The 22,081-nt window shown below is 37.6% G+C and overlaps 1 protein-coding gene across 1 annotated transcript in view; it reads left to right on the forward strand.

Annotated features, from left to right (window-relative positions):
• RBM33 (RNA binding motif protein 33) overlaps positions 1–22,081 on the forward strand; it is a 103,583-nt gene that overhangs the window by 30,093 nt on the left and 51,409 nt on the right. Inside the window, 3 exon segments of the mRNA XM_025896360.2 lie at positions 5,028–5,236; positions 7,098–7,254; positions 12,110–12,168. Coding sequence (XP_025752145.2) covers positions 5,028–5,236; positions 7,098–7,254; positions 12,110–12,168 — 425 coding nt within the window.

The raw sequence follows: 22,081 nt of genomic DNA on the forward strand, positions 1-22,081 counted from the left end.
AGAGTGGTCTATTCAGGCAAGGGGTATTTTAGCTGAGGTAAGTTCCAAATGTGTTTACAACCATAAGACCATGTGTTTATGTACCACATACAGACTACATTTATTTGTACAAAAGGTGTTGATGGCTTTACGAAACAGAGTATTGTAAAAGCAAGAGCACTCTAGGATAACTAAATTTCTGCACATAATTGCAAGGTAAATGACAATTGCATGGGCATTTGTGTATCTGTGGATTTATTCTTCAGTTTAATCTAAAAATCCCAGCCAGTGAGGAGAAAACAGTCAAGCTCCACTACAGGTTAAAAGAAGAGTGGTTTGAATTAGACTTATTTTTGAATGTAATTTTAAGTGATTTGGGGTGTAGCTCTGAGATATAAGGAAGAGATGAAGCAAAGGTGGATGATTCTATAAAGAGGTTTTTCTGAAACTAGTATTTGGCAAAAATACAATCTTGCTGTTGTGAAATGGTTTCTATTCATACTAACTTTTTTTTTTGTTAATTTGTTGTTAAAGAGACCAGATGATTGACCAGGTGGTAGAAAGTTAAACCACAAAAGATTCTTGTTTGCATATAAGTATCTACTTCCTTTTGAGATTATAGAGCAAATTTTTACAGATGCTGTAGTTTAAAAATGAAATTTTATTGCAGACCTACATCTCCTTACTCTAAAATATGAACATAGTTGAGAAAACACTTAAAGAGGAATTAACATTTCAGTTGAAGTTACAAACGTAATTTCCATCCTGTCACATTTTGGTGACCTTTTGTGACAGCTTGTCTCTATTGGAGGAGTGCATTCTTACTTACTGATTAAAGATGTCATTTGAAACCATTTTATTACCAGCAATAGTGAAATTAATCTTGACACTTAGAGACACCAGAAAAATAATTGCTGATTCACTGCATTAACTGTGTGTGAGAACTGTACAGTCAAGATGAGACTAAGTGTGTGCCAGTAAAACAGATGTAAAAATATAAAGTGTTCTCATGAATGTAGCTGAGATCTTTCCTAAACATTTCTTTATCCAAGCTAATGTAAATAGTGGTTTTGTAAAGTCCAAAGGAGGGGTACTGTAGGACAGCTATGCAGTTGATTTCTAGTGATACCAAGTTTGTCATCTTTGATAAGAAATATGTAACTTCTTTCAGTGCATGTAGTTGAAGTCTTCCCAGAGTAGAAATTGTCATTATTCTCTGGATTTAGTTACCTGTTAAGGAATGTAAAGAGAAAAAATGTCTTTGGTATCACCAAACTAAAGTATCCCCTCTGTATCTAATTTAAGAAAAAATCAAACCACTTATTACACTTATTCAGAACCATTTGCAAAGTGCTAACAAAGGTTAATTGGACGTGGCAGTACTTTTTGTTATGCCCTGCTTAGTTGGCTTATGTTCACTCTGATGACTAGTGGCTGAGATTTCAGGCATGACTAGGAAATTAAACTGAGTGGTTTCACTCTTGTCCTGTGGCAGAAGCACAGAGTGTAGGCAATTTGGAGATCTGGGTGATAAGGAGAAAAAAGTTACAACATGCTGCATATATATGTAAATGAATATATATATTTATAACTGTTTGAGAATGTGATTGGTGTTGAAAATCTCTGCCTTACCCAGGATTATACGGATTGTGGGATTTTCAGATCTGTGGGTTTGCAGTGCTGTTGTGCTCAGGGAGCAGCGGGAGGCAGAAGTAGCCGCAGAGGTGTGTGCTCAGGGTTGGTGCAGGCAGGAGCCAGAGCTGCCCCAGCCTGCACATGCTGTGCAGGGAGCCTGGCACCATCCAGCTGGGCCCAGGGTGCTTTTGCCACACTTTACACAAGGTTTTAGCCAGGGAGAAGCCCTTTAGGGAAAGCCAATCTCTTCTTCCTCTGCTCATCACTTCATTTCTAGTTAGCAGTGTGATCTTGCTCTCAGGGAAGACAGGGACTCTTTTCTTTTCTTCCTCTGTGCAAAACCATCTTCCATGTTATCTCCTCTCCTTGATCTCTGTATTTGTGGCACAGTGCTCTCAAATACAACATGCAGCCCAGCTAATAATTGAACTGACTATATTTTACTGTGTGGTGATTGTATATCTATATACAGCACTTGAGGTGTTCATGGCATGAGTGGTGACTTCTGTGGTTCTGAACCTGCACTTTTGTGTCTAAGTGAAATTATAGGACACTGTTGCCTTAATGGCATGCTGTGAGGGAAGTATGTTTGATGTTGATGTAATCTCTTTTTTTAAAAAATCATGTGGTTATATTGTACTTCTGTGGTCATAGATGTGGTATGAATGCAATGATGTTTGCTGCAGTGAATTCCTGAGGGTTTTTATTTGGGTTGGGATGTTTTTTCCAAGGTTGGTGTTACACACGTGTTCACTTTCTTGACTGAAAAACTGAACACGGGGACTCTGCCTTTAAGGACATGGCCTTTAAACTTTGAGAAATTTTGTGTAAAGTGAGGAGGAAAACGATTTATTCATTTTAAAGAGAGTGAAAAGCACATCAAAGACCTTTGCATGGATACCGTCATCCCTTCCCTAAGGTTAATCAGCACAGTGCTCTGAAGTCATTTTGTTTAGAGCAGCCAATTCTTTCTTCTGAAGTTGTTTGTACTCAGTGTTCTTCAATATGTACTCAAGAGGCTGAGGGACTTGGCCATAATGTTGCCTTTTAGGAAGTGTAGCTCTATTCCCAGGTTCATTAAAAACTGCTTTCCTCACATGTGACTTCTATATAACAGGAAGTTGCTTCTTATCATCTGTCATGATTGTCAGTGGTAGGTACTTGTGGAAGTGACTGAACTTTGTTTTCTGGACTACAGCCTTGCTGAGTTCAGGGTTCTAGTATGGAAGATGGCAGAGAAATTGTCCTACCTGTCCTATTCCTGGGGAAAAAACCCAGCTGTCCAACTAGCAGCACATCCAGTACGCTCTGCAGAATTTAAAGGGAGGAGTGTTACTCCTTTGCAACATAGTGACACTATTTCCTCCCCTACGTATGTGGGAACTAGTGATCCATCTTTCTGGCAGACCAAGTCAAAGCCCACATTTGCTCTTCATGCTTGTAGACCTCTGAAGAAACAGAACTTGCTGCAGGTGTGGAGAGAAAGGAGGCTTGAAATTAGAGCTGTGTTTTTCCCACCAAACTGGCTTTTTTATCCCTGACAGCCAAAGATGGCTAAGGTGGTTGTTTTAGTTGCATCTGATGCTTTTGATTGCTTTAGACAAGAGTACATTTGTTTTAATTTTCCTCAGAAATCCATAGTGTGCACATATAATACCATACTAAGATTTGAGGGGCTGTGGTTCCTTGCCTCTTTCTGAAACATGTTGTGAGATGTTTCTGATAAAGCCTCATTGTCTTGGGCTCTGCTGATGTCTCGAGGCATGTGCCTTGAGGGCAGAGGTAGTGTTTCATAAGAGTATCTGCTAAGGCTTTATGCCATTTAATTTGGTGTCAGAGAGGAGAGGAAAGGACAAAGAGAAACTTGTGTCATCACCAACACGCAAAAATGAAATAGGAAACTCTATGGCAGATCCTGAGCTTTTAGAAGTCTGTTGTGTTTGCTGTGTTCTTACAGGCCATCAGCAAGTTCTGAACTTTTCCTTTAAAAAGCCACTGCTTTGTGGAGGTGCTGAATACTTCTGAAAACTGGGACATGCAAATTTACAGTGTTTGCAGCTCAGTCATGCAGGTAGTTTTTGTAGCCAAGTAAGAACAACGGCCGCAGTGGGAATGCACAGCGCTCACCCTTCTCTGCCCTTCTGTCAATCCTCAACTTCAAAGACTAATGGAGATTACTTATGAAGATGTTTAAGAGGGTGGTTTAAGTAGCTTTGGCTTTTAGACTCGCAGGAAACTGTAAGAGTTTTCTAATTGCCTTAGCTATATGTTCTTGGTGTATATCTAGTGGAGATGCAGCACTAATGTCTCAGCTGCCACATACAAATTATTTTTATTCTGATGTTCAAATATTGCAACCACTATGTGTAGTAGTGCCAAGTATATATTATATTAATTCAAAATATGTTTTTATTTGTCAGGAGTTTGTTTCTTTTAGAGTAGTTTGATTTTGTCTTGTTAGAGGGAGAAGTCAATATCACAGGTAACAGGGGATCTGACTGGCAAATGGCAAAAGACTCAACTGCATGTTTGAGGTAAAGTTTATTATCCTGTTTAGGTGATTCAAGCCCAGTGAGTGGCACTGCTCATACTGCCATGGTGTGTTTCCTGAAGTCTGTAGTAGACTTTCTCTGCATTTTCAAGTAATTTCATTACCTGGGTCTGTTACTGAATACTTTTTCTCTTAATATTCTGTCAGCATTGTCCAAGATTTCAAGGAAATTTGTCAGTCTTTGTTGAGTACCCTCTCTTCTCTGGTGTTTACCTGTGATGTGAGTTGGGTGGGTGTTAGCAGCAGCCATGTGTTTGTCTTGAGCTGAGTACAGATTTCAATTTGTGCTCACTTGTGAAGTACAACTGGGTCTTAAACCACATACAATAAAATAAATAGTAATTAGTTACATACTGGAAACTCAGTTCAGCCATCAGAAAGTGCTTCTTTGGAACAGGCCAATGTGCAGAAGAGTTTGGTGGATAAAATCTGTTTATATGTAAGACTCAACAGATCCTTTACAGTAAAGTTTACTGGAGGTTTCATTGTCCTACCTGACATTTTGGCAGATAAGTGAGATGCTTAAGGCAATAAAACTTTGAGAGAAGCTACAGCCACCTCTTACAGCAGAAGGCAAACTTCAATACCATCTTAAAAAACAAAACAACCAAACCTCTTTGTTCATGTTTGTTTCATTTATCTGCTGCTTTTTGCCTGTGCAAAAGACACTAATATCTGTGCTTTTTCCTTTTAGAGATGTCTTTAATGAAATGTTAACATGCCACCTAAAGGAGATCAAAGTGCCTGCAAATTTTATCCTAGTGCAGGGATTCTTCTATAGTTCTAGCAATGTTCTTTTCATTGTATTTTCCTTCTTTTCAGTGCAAAGCTAAAATATTTTTCCCCTTTTCTCTCTTAACAGAGCTTTCTGCAGAAGCCCAAGCAGCATTACGTGAGTTTGAGGAGAGGGAAAGGCAGCTCAAACAGGGACGATACGGCTCCAGGAGAGGAGGGCGAAGAGGAGGCTCCATTATGTGCCACGGAATGGGAGAACAAAGGAGAGACAATAATGATAGGGGAAGAATGAAGGATCACAGGCCTGCACTGCTGCCAAACCAGCCATCAACAATGGTACCTTTTAATCCTTAGTGTTCTTTGAACGTTCAGGAAGTTATGGAGAAATGCATTCTAAACTGTGAATTTTTGCAAAGGTGGAATATATGTTCCAGTGTAGACCTTTTGCTCTCTGTTAGGCAGGATGGCTTTGTGTAACTTGATGATTGTGAAGTATGTGCTTCCAAATGTAAAGTGCATTTTGACTCGTACAACACAGTCAGACTTAACCTGCTGATTTGCCTGAGAACGGAGGAATAACTTAATTCCTCTGAGAAGTCCTCTACCTGTGACATGGAAACATGTTCTGTAATAGTAATATAGTTTAAAAAAGATTATTCTGTAAAATATTTCTTGGTTTTTGTCCAAGAAATGTTTTTGGTGACATTTCTTAAAAAAAATAAAAAAAATCTATTTGCCTGTCAGCCATGGAGGTAAATAAAATCCTAGGAAGGTAATCATTACTTCCCTAGTAGATAAATTATTATTTGGGATTTCAGATGAAGTTAAACTTTGTTGCTGCTTTTTTCCCCTGTGCTTTGTGTCAATCTAAAAGACTTTTTCCATCCAAAAAACCCCCAACAACTCCAGCAAATGTGGGTTTAAGAGGTAGCCCACACTTATTTTTGTTCACTTGCATAAAATGTACTGGTAACTGAGATTGTAGAACAAGGCCTGTGTATGTCTTTGCAGGACAAGGTCGTCTGTATTAAACAGAGGTGATTTTTTCCAGCAGCAGTAACTAAGTGCTGGTCACTGGCAGGAGTCGGTGTTATCTCAGCGGTTGAGAGCCCTGCAGTAGAATGTTTCATGCTTTTAAAACAGTGAAGGTTGAATAATTTACTTTTCTGGTTTGCTGCAGTCTTTGCTAGCTATTTTGATTTTAAATGTTGTAAACATTTTTTGTGCTTGTCACAGTATCTTCTTGTGTATACTATGTAGCTGTTTTGCTTTTTATGTATGTGGCTGCTAAAAAAAATGTGTGACATCTTTGTTGCTAAAAGGTTGGCTCTTTGGGGCTCTTCTTCACTACCCTTTGGAAGTTACTGGATAGTACTAATATGTGGCGTCAGTGAGTTCAGAGGCAGAAGAAAGTCTCTGAAAAGAAACATATTTTTTTTTTTATTAGAACTGATTTTGGCCATTTGTTTATGAGTGTTGAGCAGCAAGAGACTTCCTTCCGTGCTAGGAAAGGTACCTTTGAAAGGTATCTTTAAAGTAGTTTTTTCTTCAAGCAGTATGGATAGGTTTGCTGCACTGATAACTGAAGAATCTAGCTTAATTTGTATTTTGACTTTTTTTGCTAGTGCTAGGTCTGTTGTCTCATGCTCTTCTGTATGTGAGACAAAAGTTAGTGGATTTGTTCTGATACCTGGACTCAGATTTCCAGTGATCTTCACATGTACCTTATTGCAGTTGATGACAGTTTCCAGTAACATGCAGAATGCTACCATATGAAACTAGGCAGTTTCACTGATAAAAATAAGTGAGTCTGTCTGCATGCCCTCTGTGCTTCCTTGCTCTCTGCTCTCCTTCACATGAATGTCTTTGATTGCTCCTTTGCTTTCCCATGCTGATAGTTCTAAACAGTTCCAGTTAATAAAGGGAAAGAAATTTTTCTGTTCATAATTGGCCTTAATTGTTCTCCAAAGGTGTCTTGGTTTTGTGCTCATTTATGTCAGGATATTTTAACTTTAAAGCCTGGTGACTTTGTTCTTTTGTCTGACTTTAGACTCATTCACAGAGGTTAATTCCAACACACCAGCAACCTGTTATGAGTCTGTTCCAGCAGCAACAACAGCAACAACAACAACAGCAACAGCAGCAGCAACAACAGCAGCAGCAGCAGCAACAGTTACAATCTCTGCTTCCTTTACAGCATCAGCATCATTCTTCTCCTCCTCCAGGGCTACATATGCCCCCTCCGATAGAAACGCCTCGAATCATGATGACTCCACCTCCAGTGACACCTCAGCAACCGAAGAACATACACATAAATCCACATTTCAAGGGGACAGTAGTGACACCTGTACAAGGTGAGCTTTCTGAGCACCTTTCCAGTCATGCAAGAATGACTCATCTTATTCTTTGCCAGAGATGCAACAGCTTGTTTGTTTATCACTGCATGGAAATGTGCTTCAGGCTGCTGTTGTTTTCTTTAAGCTGGAAACAAATGTTTTGCCTGAAGTAAGACATAATGTTGTTGGACTGTCACCAACTAAAATAGCAAAGCCTTTTCAGCTGTTATGTTTGTTGCTCTAATGTAAAACCTGTCAAGAGCAGTAAAAATGGAAGCTGGAAAGAGAATGTGCTTTTTAAAAATAATAGATGTCAGTTCTCAAAACCAGGTAAGTACTGCAGTTTGTAATTTCCCACTTCATTCCAGCTTCAGCCAAGCATTCACAGAATGACCACCCACCTGTTTCAGTGAGAGGGTACTGAGGCACTACTTGTGCTGTAATTGCTCTGTGAAAGGTACCAGTTTGCTGTCCTTCCTTGACAAGATACATTCCTCAGTTCTCCTTTCAGGACCAGATTTGTAATTATTTGATTCACAGCCTGCAAGTACATTTTTTCTGTAAGTTAACACAAACACTCTGTGGGCTAGACTTCTTAGGGTAGCTTTCAGCAAAGCTGGTAATGTTACTTCTTATTTAGGAAGTGTTTAATCCCTAAGAGGATAAGAAATGACTCCTGCATAGCTCTGTTTTGTGATTTTGTTGGGATTAGATAAAGTAATCTAATGTATACATATTAGATATATACATATTTATACATATTTACCATTAGGTTTTCTGTATTTTTGCTCCTTCAAATCAGCAGAACTCCAAGCCAGTGCTATCTTTGCTTCATTTATTTAACCAATGAAAAGTAGGAACTTGGCAGGGTAGGATATTGCCAGTATATGGGGATCTATTAGGCTTCTCACAGATGGCTGTGTAGTAGCTGTGTTGTAGAGCTTATTTTGCTTTTCCCTGTGGTGCTTTCCACAAAATTATGCATCAAGACAGATTATCTGGAATCACTCCAAAAGATCCTTTGCTCTTGGATTTATGCCTTCTGTGCATTTTCCTAACGTTCCCAAAGTAGAAGTTACTGTTTTGTGAGAAGCAAAAATTGCTTTTAGACTATTCTTCTCTCTCCCTGTGAAACGGTCAACAAATCTTCTGTCTCTAGCTGAGCAAGTGTCCTCCTAATGCTGGGAATGGCTCTTGAGGACTTGTGCTTTTGACTAATGTCAAAAGTATACCTGTGTATTTTCTTTCTTTTATCTGAGATTTTTTTTACATTACTGGGCAGCTTCAGGCATGTCTCAACCTTCCCACTATGTCTGTGGTACTGTGGCTGTTGCAGGTCTCTTGCTTTATCCTGAACATAGTCTCTTTTTCAGTCTTCAGTTGCAGATCCTCATTTCACTGTAGAAATTTAATCTTCTTGATTAGAGAGCATGTATTGGAAGCTGAGTCTTCTGCAGTGACTGAGAGTAGTGGTCATCTTAGTCTCTTAGTCTGCAGCAGTACAGTTATACATTTGTATACATTTGCACACCTAAGGAAAATGTGTTTGAAATTAGGAGCCTTCTACAGGTAGATGAGGATAATTCTGAAATCTTCAATGTTATTTGCATATTAAAATGAACTTTTAAGCAGTCACTGCAGGCAAATGGTAGATAGAAATTCCAGTGTAGAGAATGCCATTCTAAACTTCCTCTTAAAAAGTGTTCCTCCATTTAATCCATCTACTTGAAGCCCCAGTAGGCAGAGACTGATGGTTGACAACATAAGGATGTGTCTCACTTACAGCATCATTTATTTCAGGGTAACAGGAACTATGAAAGATCAGATTGACTTCATGTTCTTGATGATGGCCTACCTGTTCTTGACTGAACATATTTCCAGATACATGAAGGTTTTTACACATTGGAGGATACAGTCAGATAGGTGCAAAGTTTATTGGGATTCTGGTTTTGAGAACATTATGCCTGGAAGCTAAAAATGCCATGTCTAGAAGTGCATGATATGCACATTTAGGTTCTGGTAATTTTAATGGTGTGCTGTCATGTTTTAGTGTAGACTGGCATTTTTTCCTCTCTAATTTTATGGCAGGATTAAGCTAACATACTTCTAATTGTCAGCTCCAGGGACACTTTTCCCAGCTGCAGATCACAGAAATACACTTTTTCAACATCTTTTTGGTTTGAGTTAGTCTTGAAGCACGTCGAGTGTATCAGTATTTTCTAAAATAGACTCAAACCTCCTGTAAATTGTTATGAAATTTTCATGTGAATAAAATACCATATATAACAGCTCTAGTAGACAGCTGCTTCAGCCTGAAAGGAAGTAGAAGCACTCTTGAAGAATCCTATCATTGGCTTATTCCTTTGATGTTACAAAGGCAAATCTCTTACTGTGGCCACCATCTCCCTGCCCAACCTTGAATCTTGGTTCAAAAAAATAGTTACTTTCAAGTCAGTTTTGTTTCAAATGAATTTGTACTATTTTTAGTCTTTGAAGCTTCATAAATGATTAAGGACTCAGTCTGTCAAGTCCCTAAAACATGAGCTTCTGCGAATACTTTCTGCAGGTACTGTGCAGTTAGTGCTCAGTTGTGCCTCCTGTGGCATTTGAATCCCATGTCTTTTAGTTGCTTACTTGCCATACAACGAGTTTTCCCTTTTCTTTGTGTCCTATCCTGTAAACTGCTTTTGAGTTGTAAGTAGCAACTTTTGCTGAATGCATCTCCAGATTTCAGTATGATCAATTCACTAATGCTGGAGGGCTGTACATGGGTGGACTGTGAAATACTGATCCAGCCTGTGATAACAGCTATTGTGTTTTTTCCCCTTAACTGTTTATATCACAAGTATCTATTTCAAGGATGCTGTGGCACTGCCAAAATTGAGCAGTTTATGGCAGCTCAGTGTGCTGTTTACCTTTTGAAAACTGTTTGGTGTCTTGGGAAAAATCACATTATAAATCACATTATAATTCTCCTAAGTAATCAATATGGGAAGTGCTTCTTCATCATTTCAGGTATAGCATTGGAAGCTATAGCACATATACAGCAAGAGCCAAATTAATCTTCTTAAAATAGTGTCTTACAACATGCTGTGTATTATTCTTGAAACGTACTTTTCAGACCTATGGAATATTTGACATCAGGAAAATGAGGGCTTATTTGAGACTTCTTTGCTGCTGAAGCAAGTGTCCAAGGATTGAAAGGACACAGAGTTTGAACTACTATCTTTCATGAGTAATAAATTAATTTGTTTAAAATATATAAATATATCTCTCTATATATGCTACTGCCAGAGGCAGGATACTGAAATAGGCTCAAGTGCTCTGTTCAGTTGACATTTCTCTACATTTCCCACTGTATGCTATTTTTCTCAGTGCCTCCCTGACCTGTAATACCTGAACTGTTTTAGGACTAGGTCTGTCAGGTGCAACCTGTCAGTTTTTTCCAGGTGGCCATGGCTGTTTGATATGGACAGATGTTCATTAGAAGTCAAGATGAAACCGTTCAACTCATTTTCTCGTGTAACGTGATATGAAGCTTGCACACAGTCCTCCCCTGCTGAAAGATGGCTGCAATTAGTTTACCCCATCACTCTCTGACCCAGCAAACCACAAGTACTTAGCAAAAGTGGATAGAAGCCAGACATGAACATGAACTAAAAACAGCCTCTGCTGCATTGGTTCTTGGGCCTCAATTCCCAAGGAAAAATGGACTTTTGAGGCATATTAGCAAACTCCTGTGTTGAGAAATGCACCCAACTTCTCCCTCAAATTAGCTGCATTTCTTAGCATTTTTCTTACTCTGAAGTGTAACACAGTAGCTGTCTACAAGTCAGTGTTTCACTGTGGAAAACGTTTTCCTGTCACTTTCAGAAGTGCTAAAAACAAATTGAAGAAAGAACAAATGTGCTGAAAGTTTTTAGTAAATGAGCAAACACATTCGGTGCTGTCTGAAGTGCTTTATTTAACTTTTCTAGGCCTTTTGTTTAACATGGGAACACTGGTGTTTTTAACCACTTAGACAACTCAGAGAGGAAATAAAAAGTGCACTGGAAAATGGGAAATCTGTCATTGTACTGAGGATTCAAATACAGATCAGTCCCCAGGGTGATTCAGCTGTAGCTCTTTTTGTGTTGTGCCATAACATTAAGTGAATGTTCTGGGACATAGTTTTCTGTGACTGGTGTTTGAAATGCAGTTGTATGGGCAAGTCATCCATGCTAATCCTCCTGAAATACTAGTTTTGGAGTTAGTTTTCAGGAAAGGGTCTCCTAATTCTTTTCTTTGTTGAATAACAGTCTTTCATCTGAGATCTCCAGTTCTGTGATCAGTTACATACAAACACTGTGGTGGCAAGGCCAGGTTAAATAGTTTTTGTGTGCTGTTAATTGCAGCTGCCTGCCTCATTGTAACCCTCAGGAGCAGTGATTTATACCAGTTTGTGTCTCATGTCCATGCTTGTTGTGGGAGCTTTGTGGTGAGACTGGGAGATAACTGGGAAATGTTGAGTGGCATGAAGTAGAGAAGGCAAATGAATCGTGTATCCTTCTGCTTGAAACATGGAATTCTCTGTCAGCTTTGTCTAAGAGATGTCTTTGGCTGAATAACAATTCTAGTTTTTCTTTCTGCAACAAGGAGCAATTTAATTCTGGAAAATGCAGAACTAAATTATGTAAATTAACTAGGAGAATCCTAATTGCCCTGTTGCACGTTGCAGGGGAGGGAATGGCTGCTTAAAGTTAATTGTAGGAGCTGTGACATGTGAGGGTAAAAGTAGCAGATTTTAATCATGTCTTTTTATTGCAACTGCTTTTGGAAATAACAACAACTGTTAGGTAAAACAAATGGTGTTAAAAGGTGCTTCTTGTTTCAGTGCCCTTGCTGCCAGTTCCTGCCCAACCAAGACCCGCTGTAGGACCCCAGAGATTTCCTGTGAGTAGCAGCTGTTTCTTACTCTCTGATATGGATAAGCATACATTTGCAAGGAAATATTAATATAGCAAATAAAAGCTGTTCTAGTGAAATATAATTTTAAGGATTTGTAAATATTGACAATACACTCTGTAGTTGAAAATGTTTGTTAAAAGCTTAAGGTCAATGGATTTTTGAGAGTAGAATTAATTCTGTTTAACTGTAAAATTGTTGAACCAGTCTCTCCAGTGGGAGAGGCATGAATGCATCTTGTCTTAAGGAATATGGGCTTCATTTTATTACTTGACTCTTTCTGTATGAATAGAATCCTTATTTTATTTGATATAATAAAAGGCTATTTGAAATAATCCCTAAGCTTAAAAAGCAGTAATATATATTTATTGTAAAACTCAGCAATCATTTTTATCATTACTTCAGGCATTTCAATGCCCTCACTTTTTAAATAAAAAATGGAACTGGCATTGCATGACCTTGCTTTCTCTTACATTTCTAACTTGGAAAACGAACAAGACACTTAGCTGCTTCACTAGGCTAATTTCACTTCATATTTTTTCTAGCTCTATGAATGGAAAGAGTCCATGCTTCTAGAACTTTTCTCATAATTTCAGTTTTGTTATCCCAGATTTCGAGTTGAAATGGTTTGAAAAGTATCAAAATAAGCAAAAGAAAACCTAGGTTGCAATATTGCCTTAAATATTTTCAAACAAAGACCTGTATACTATGCTTCCCAAATACATAAAACACATAAAAATTATCCTGTGTTGATGAGTGCAGTGTTGAAGGAGGAAAGTAGATGTCTGAACATCTGTGTAGTATCACACAGTAAATTACTGGACAGAGATCAGATGTGTTTGAAAGAAGCAGATTTCACAAAACCTGCTGTGACTTTTGATTGCCCTGTGGCAGACCTGGTTGGTTTTGGTGCAGAATACTTTTCATACAGGACATGTAGCTGAGGAGTTGTGATGAACATATTTTGTACAGAAACTGAGTTTTTGAATTGCCATTTTTCTTCTGTGAAGTCTTAAAAGGTTAAGCAGTAAAACAGCAGTTTCATTAAGTCAATTCCTGTTATATTTTATCTTCAATAAAATGTTTCTGGAGCTATTTTTCTGTTAAAGGTATTGTGGTTTTCAGAGGAAATTTTCTTCACCAGCCTTTAGTATTATGTAGAGACCTTATTTACATTTTAAAAGCAATTTTAATTGTTTTTTTTTTTTTTATGAAAACAAGTGTCTTGCATTTGTTTTTCTTTGACACTAAGTTGATTTGCCAATAAACACAATTTGAGATGCAAAAGCAATTGGAGAATACGGAATATCTGCAAAGGCATTGTAACTGGCATCTTTGAAGTGTGTTTACATCAGTGTAGAAAAATTGGAAATTAACTTTTTTTAAAATTGACTGTGAAATTAGATTTTAATTCTGTTCACTTTTGGTTTCGTAAGTTAAGAAGTACTGCAGACCTAGGTAATCTGTATGCAACAGTTTTTAGAAGGAAATAAAATAAATGAAATGTTTTTTGGAAGGACTCTTGCTCCTTTAGCCTGCAGGAAAAACTTCACTGCTTGCTGCCTTTTTATTTATATAAGCAGTGCACCAGAAAAGAGTCACTGTAATTAATTTTTCATAAGGGGGAGGAGGAGGGCTGTCTAACCTGAGAGGATCCAGCAGTGTCATTTGGTGGTTGCCCTGACTGGTTTGGGTTTTTTCTGCTTCAGCTGGTAACATGCTGTATGACCCTGAGAAAGTTACTTCATCTTTCCATGACTCACTGAGTTGCAAAGTGGGTATAAAATGGACTTCCCTTATGAAGTACTTTATAAATTTTGCATAGGTTATCAGTCATATTAGGATTAGGAATTAAGTGTCACTGTGTACATATCTCATGTTTGTTTTATTAAATGTAGTATGTTAGCTCTTGAGCTGAAGTCAAATTTACTTTCTGACTAACGTTTTATCTTGCAGAACTACCTTTTTTGCTCTGTTACATGTCAGATGCCTTTGTGCCATTAGAATTCACTTGTTTATGTATAAATGTTCACTTACAGCAATACAGCAATGGTTAGACAACTTTGACAAGCCATTTGAAAAAGATCAAAGACTTGTTCCAAACTATAGTTCATTCATCCTTTTCTTCACTGTATAAAGAATCTCTGGATATGTAATGACTTGAATTTGCTCTTGTTTTCAGGATTGCATAATCAAAGGATAATAGTCAGCTGATTTTTCTGATGACTTTGTTTCTCAAAACCTGTGTGGTTAGAATTAAATATTTGCAGTCTGCTTTCCACTTTAACTTTAAACTGGATGGTTTCTGTGAGGTGGAAACATGGGAAGTAATGAAGTTTTGGCAAGGAAAAGACCAGGAGTGGCTAGTGCCATAACTGAAGGAAAAATTTGCCTCTGAGTTCTCTTCTTACCTAGGAGAGAAACCTCTTAGCACAAGGAGCCTGTGTGTGCTCCCAGCATGGGAAGAGCTTCAATCAGAGCTAATCAATTGCCAGTCATAAATCTATTGGAAACCAGGTGTTACTAATTTAGGGCTGATGGAATGACTTGTAACCATGTAATGGTTAATTCTTAGAGCCCTCTGCAGAAGGATGTAATTGAAGGGTTGAACAAAGTTGTAATGAGCATGTTAACATATGGTGTGAGTTCTAAATTATGGGAAATAATGTAGTACTACATCAGGGTAGTGTTGATCAAGATTGAACCTTCTTAGAGTGGGAACTGATTAAATTCCCTTAACCTTGAATCTCAATTTTAATATTTCAGTGTAGAGTTCATTGTTCAATTATGCCTTTCTTAAAAAACTTAACCCATGAAATGTTTAGAGAGGAAGTGCTAGAAAGGATGCAAGGAAATTAATCTCTGTTCCCTGCTTAGAGTTATTTTAACATTTACACTAATCTTGAAGAAAACAATGAAGTTATCTATCTCTTACTCTATAAGCATTCAAAGTGACTCAGTGTGAATGATATTTCAGAGCTATATGCTGCTGATAAGGACTGAATGAGTGATAGATCAGAGGTGTGTCACAGCTGAGAGATGTGGTGGACTTGTGGTAACTGGGAGTTAAAGAGGTGAATTCTGCTTGTCTGAATTGCACAGTACTCTTGGGGTGGCTGCAGTTCATAGTAATCCAGTCTTCAAGCGTAGTTTGAATTCACCTGGAATTGTGCAAGTGCCAACTGCCTTTTTTCTTTAAACTGTTTAAAGAACAGACCTCTTTGGCAGAGTCCTCCTGAAGGTCTTGCTTTTGTCATCTGCCTTTGCTTTAAAGTGGTTAAAATGCCTTCTCCCGAGTTCTCAGCATCACAGTTGGTATTTCACAAATAACAGTCTAGTTTGGGAAATGATCCATTTAGAGTAAGGTGACAGAAGACTTTATTCACAGGCTAGTTGTATGTGTCTTCTGAACTTTTCATGTGTTGTCTGACCAATTTATTAATTCCCGTGGATGCCCTGGTGCAGATATGGAGCCTGTGGGTTTTTTGTCACACAAGAGTGACCACTGTGGTTCCTGTCCTCCATCCGGTGTTTATTGTGTGGGCTAGTTTCTCTTTCCACTCCTGTGCTCTGGGAAGAAAATGGGGTAGAACAAGGGAAGAAGAAATTAAATAGAAAATGGAAGAGGTATTTCTAAATGCTTTATATGAAGGCTGCTGTTAACTGATTATTATAGAGGTCAGATCATTACAGAGTATGAAACGAGGAGCTATGCTGATGGTCCAGATCACACCAGCACATTCTGGGTCTGAAATACTTCAGTGTTTGCCTGAAGAAAAGTTTATAGAGGCTTTTGGCTTCAAACACCATTTATTTAACTTAATTAACACAATAATATTATGTAGCACATGCATACATTTTTTTTTAAGGACATACAAAAGTGGAAGAAATGTTGTCATGCCCACTTTGGGATAGAGTGTGGCAGAGGAGAGATGTCAGCATTCTTCAGCCAGAAATTGTGAGGTATCCCTACCATCCAAAACTGGGGTTGGACTGAGGAATTTGGAGAGATGAGAAAGTTGGGGATAACCTGCTTCACCCTGTTAAAGGCAGAAAAGAGGAATTCCTCATGTCTGAGGCCATTTCCCCTCTCTCTGTGACCCAGATTCTCCTCTGAAACTGCTGCAGAGAGAGCAGAGCCTGTCAATGCAGCTGTATGCCTTTTGCCAGGAAAATTTTCAGGAAGTTGGAATGTATTCTGATTTAGGCACTGTCCTTAACCTGTCACCCTGGGTGTGGTGTGAGCCGGGCAGATGTCCATCCCATAGACACATTTTATTAACTTTGGTCAACTTGAGTTTCAGAGCTGGAGTCAGGAATGGTCTGAAGTGGCACAAAGCACAAGATGAAGTGACCTGAGTGTCTAGTGACTAATTTGTGTGGCTTTTAATGCACAGAGCTTTTCTCTTTTAAGAGGACACCTTAGTGCACTGGGTTGGTGTCTTTCACATAACTGTTGGATTCAAGTCTGAAAATACTGAATTGTATTGCATGAATTATGTTTTATTCAATATTTTTAAGACTTTATTACAGTGACTTGTCCTCAGACCCTTGTGAATATCCTACATCACATGTCTTTTTGGTTCCCAGTGTGTTTTGATATGATTTGATTTTGGAACTTAGCACTCCTGTTTAAAATAATCTTTAATCTCAAAGAATGCATGATTTTTTTTTTTCCCCTTAAAAACCTTAGTAAACTTTTTTTTATATTCTCATTGAAATGCTTCCACTTGATCTTCAGGACATGAGGTGGTGTCTTAAATGGATGCTGTGAAAGGCAGTTGATTAGTTTTGATTTATTTTTTTCATCATTTCTGGAAACTATTTTGAATTCTGAGCTTTTGAGTGTTGTTTGTGATTCAGGCACTGTTTTTAAGTACTTCATGATTTAATCTGTCAGAGGTTTTTAAACAAGTGACCAGTCATTGCTCAAAACAGATGTTGCTGTCCTTCATGGCCACTTGCTTGAAATTTTTCTTCTGAAAAAGGAATATATTACTATTTTACAAATTAATTCTAAAAAGTACATTAGAAAACAGTTCACTTATTTTTCCTAGGTGGTCCTTGGACTGACATGGATCAGCCCACACCACCATTTTAGCAACCTTGGGTTGGTTTAATGAGATTACCGTGGATCTGTGACTGTGGCTGTGCCACCTCTTGCAGGATACAGAGGCAGAAATTTGCAGTGCTTTTGAAAATAAAACTCCTTGCAATAGTGTTTGGGGTTTGTTGTGGGAAATGCAAATAGGAAGTAAATTTTTTTCTTGTTGTTTCAAATTCAACCATAAGTGAATTTGAAACATGTGAAGGTTTTCTATCAACTGTTATTAAGATGGTAGCTCATATTCTGCAAAACTCACAGTAAGGACAAATTCTAAACAGTCCTGCATCTGAGCACAGAGAGTCATTTTAGAGTGATACTTAGTAACTCGTACGTTTGCAGCAGTACACATGTAGGAGACGAACTGGTAATGGAAATAAAAATTGCTAGTTGTGAAATGATTCTCTTACTTCCTCACAATTATTCTGCTTTAGCTATGGCTTCACTATAATGAGTAACAGTAAATGGAATTTTCACTCTATCGCTGTGTAGCAGTGGCAGATCACAGGTAGTGTAGGAAGCATTTTGTTTTCATTTACAGGATACATGGTATCAGGTGGTGTTGATTGACATTTCTTGGATACTGCTTTATACAGCATTTCATGCAAATCATGTTTGAATGAGACTGCTGCATCAAATTACATTTCTTTCAGATTATAGCCCTTGCAGGTGTGAGACAGAGCTTGTTCAGCAGCCAGCAAAAAGCTTGCGTTTTTAACAGGTACTGTTTTCACAACTTGACTGCAAAGCCCTATAATTACAGCACTTAAGATAGTGAAGGAATGATGGGCACTTTCTCTTATCAGATCTATAAGTAGTAGCAAGCAGATGCAGCATGAGATCCCTCCAGCTGTCAAGTATTGTCAGGCTGACATAGAGGGAATGCAGTTTAAAATGCAGGTGACATAATACCCAACATCCTCCATTTGCTAGTGGGCTTCTGATTAATCACGATTACCATACATTATCATACCATCAAATTTAATCATATCAATGAATTCCCATCTGCAGGAGGAGCAGCAGCAGCTAAACATGATGGTAACAGCTATTAAATAAGAGAGAAATAGATGGTTTCTAAATGCAGTAACCCTTTAACTTGTCATGCTAGCTCCAGTGTGCACATGCTCTGTAGGTATTAAAATTGAGCAGAAGACTTGTGCTTTTATATTTTTTAGTTGTTGTCACTTACCTTTCTGCTAAGTGATTGCTGTTTAGCGCTGCCGAGTTAAAAACAGAGTTGTAGATTTTTTTTTTTCCTCTCTATTAATGATGCTGGATTTTCTTCAAGCTCAGCTTTAGCACCTGCTAAATACAGAATCACAGAGTGGCTGAGGTTGATTAGGACCTCTGGAAGTCACCTGATCCAGCCCCCTGCTCAAGCAGGGCCACATAGAACCATTTAGCCAGGCCCATGTCAGGATGGCTTTTGAGTATCTCCAAGGATGGAGACTCCACAAGCTGGCAACCTGTGCCAGTGCTCAAGAGTAAAAAAGATTTTATTTATATAGATAAAAATTGTACATTGTTTTTTTGTTGTATTTGTATGAATGAAATTTGAAGTTTTTAAAGAATTGTAAGCAAAGCACAAATTTTTATCAAGGCAAAGAGCAAAAGGTATTATGCATATGCTATTTTGCCATTAATTAGGCACTGTTAAAGAAGTACTTTGAAGAAATCAAGACTTATAAAGAAATCCAATTAAAATACACAATTGCCTTCCGAGTACAATGCACTAAGAGTAATTTAGTGCTTAAACACTGAATAGAGAACTGAAATATATCTACTATAATATTAGGGAGTCGTAGATGGTAGTATAGTTGTCTTTAGCTGTTTCACTGAGCTGAGAAAATGTCCTTTTAAAAAGGAATATAGTACATTTGTGTCGTCACAATACAAATAAAGTAAATCTATAAACTGGTATTTGTTCACCTTCTGCACCTTCATTTTTTACCAATTCTTTAGAATGTGAAAGGAAAAAAGCTTAATTCATTATAGAACAGTCAGTCACTACTGTTTACAATAAAATAAACTAATTTAGAGGAATGTTCTGGCTTGTGACTGTAGGATTCTTTCCCAAGAAGGAAAAAATGTTCAGGCCTTCTTACAGAACACGTAAGTAGTACCTGCAAGCACACAGGGAGCTCTGAGTATGTAAAATTTTCACATCAACATATTTGTAAGGTCAGAGATGTGTAGAACACCTCATAAATGAGATTTCCTCACACAATTAAAAATTGTGAATCAGGTAATTTGGCTACTAAATAATCAGGTCTGAAATATCCTTTGCTAATACAGGTGAAAGTCCAGGTTAGCAGCAATTCTAATTTCTTCTATAAAGCTGGCTGATTCTTGACTTTTTTTGTAGCAACCTGAGCATCTTCTGTTGAAAGGAGAAGCATCATCCCCAAGTCACATTAAGGTTCTCAGTTGTTTTTAAATTAATTATAACTGCACCTTCAAGCTTGGAGTGTAATGTAGAAATCTTGAATTTAATATTCATGATCCAGTTTAGTTGTAACCACAAAGTTGTTTCTAACTGTCAGTGACTTGCAGGTCACCAAGATACACAAGGTCAATAAACACTGTGGTAATATTTCCATGGAGAAGTCTCTAAGTCCAATGGAAATATATGAATTTTGTTAAATTTTATCTGATTAGTTCTGAGAGCAGAGGAGGCCCAAAGGTTTTGGATCCCTAATTTTTTACACATCCCTAAAACTGTTATCTTTCAGAAAAAAACAAACAAACAAAAAAAAAAAAACCAAAAAAACCAAACAACCAAAAAAACGCAGAAGGATTTTGTCTTTAAATAAAACAATTATGAAATTCTCATCTTTCAAGGGAGAGGTCATCATTCTAAATGGCACTAGCGTCCCTTACACTCTGACTCCAATTCCTATTTGTATTGTCCTTAATCTTAAAAAGTTAGAGGGCACCAAACAAAAATGATCACACAGTCTTCTACACCCCACTCCTGAAGAGGAGGATTCCATGCCTTTCTCTCCTTGCTTGTACTGGTTTTCCATGTTTTCTGAATTCTGCTTTGAGACCTTAAAAGTGAAAATGAGGCATTGGTGATTTCTCTTACTGATGATCTGGACTTGTGCCTAAACCTCCCAACACTCTTTCTTGTCTAGGGGAGTTGTGTAATATCAAAGAGAAGTTTGTCCAAGTTGGGTGGTACATTTTAATATGAAAAATTACCTTCAGCTCTCTCAGACTCAGTCTGCCTGTAATGCCAGGGTCTGTGCAGTTCACGTACTTGAACCAGCACTTGGCTATCTCCATGCATTTTCCCCTCAGGAAATGTATTCCAGAAGCTTTGAAAAGCCTCACATATGGGTAACATAACAATTGTTGTCTTAGCTTTCATGGCCAATATGAACTTTAATTTTTGTCCTTGTTTGGCATGAATTTAAGGCATGAATTTTTATATCAAGTGATCTTATACTAAATTCATCGGGAGATCCACAGTGCTTGCTAGGTTTCTGTTCCCCTTGATGGACTTATGTGATTGTCATAGACATCAGAGGAACACTACTGAGTCATTTAAACTGTATTTGAAGAAATATCAAAATAAATTTTATAATAAAAAAATTCTATGAGTGATTCTCTTTCTGTATGCTGTGCACAGTAAATGAAAATACTGTGAAACTTAAACATGAGGACCCATGCTTTGTGGATTATATAGATATATATTTCTACTTGAAAATTTTTGAACCATATCCAAGATATAGGAGCAGGGTTTCCTACACAAGAGGATGAAAAGTCAGTTCCTTGCATCAGAAGGTAGGCATTTTAGGAAAGCTTTTCAAAAAGTCTAGTAGCTGCTGAAATAAGAGGATTAACATCTTGTGACAGATGGCTATAGTTTTAATTGTCATAGGTTATAGTGGTCATTATTCTTTGCATTTAAACCATATAAGAAGAATTAACTGAGTGGCCCTGCTTAACTGTCAATGGGGTTCTCCTGGCTCTTTGCATTTTAAGTGAGATTAATAAATGAAAACATGTTGTAGAGGCAGGGTGTATTTTATTGAAAGATTCATGAAGTTTCAATGACATTGTTAAGGTATTTAATTAGTCTCATGAAAAAAAGTAGTGACCCTTTTAGAGAAGCTGATAAGTCATATAATAGCTGTTAGATCCTCTTTATTCCTTGCTTTATAAGATTAACTTTGTGCTAAGCAATTTATGCTAAGTTTTCCCTTTTATTGGTAACCAAAGTTATCTGTGCTTCATGAATAGATTATTGGAGATAACATCATGTAATTAACAAGAGATGCAGAAAAGTAAAAGTACAATTTGTGTAAGAATTGTATGAGAGAAAATGTTAATTTCTTAACTAGGAAGGATATTTAAAAGGATAAAAGGAAGGCAAAATAGTGCAGTTCTTTGGAAGGATTAAAGTAACCTTATCTCGTGTTCTTTCAGAAGGTGGGATTGCCTGAGTGTGTGAAAGTCATGTTCAATGAGCTATTCACAACTCTAATGAATTGTAGACACAAGTTTGCATTGCCTTTTTTTTTCCCCCCAAAAAGTGATTGATAAGGTGTAAGTTGTGCATTAGCTATATTGAATAATGGAAATTAGTAAAAGAGGAAATTGCACAACATGCGGTCATTCAGAATTGTATAAAAATGTCAGTCTGAGGTGCTGTAAATTATGGGATGTGTGGGAGGAAGAGTTGGTATGCTTTTTTTCTTTTTAAGGGTAAACTTCACAAAATTAAATATTTAGACAAAATAGCTGTCAGTAGCACTTCAGTGTGCTGTTACCTTCTCCTTTGAACTATTT

Source organism: Manacus vitellinus, unplaced genomic scaffold (assembly GCF_001715985.3).
Source record: "Manacus vitellinus isolate BGI_N305 unplaced genomic scaffold, ASM171598v3 scaffold_79_pilon, whole genome shotgun sequence".
Classification (NCBI taxonomy): domain Eukaryota; kingdom Metazoa; phylum Chordata; class Aves; order Passeriformes; family Pipridae; genus Manacus; species Manacus vitellinus.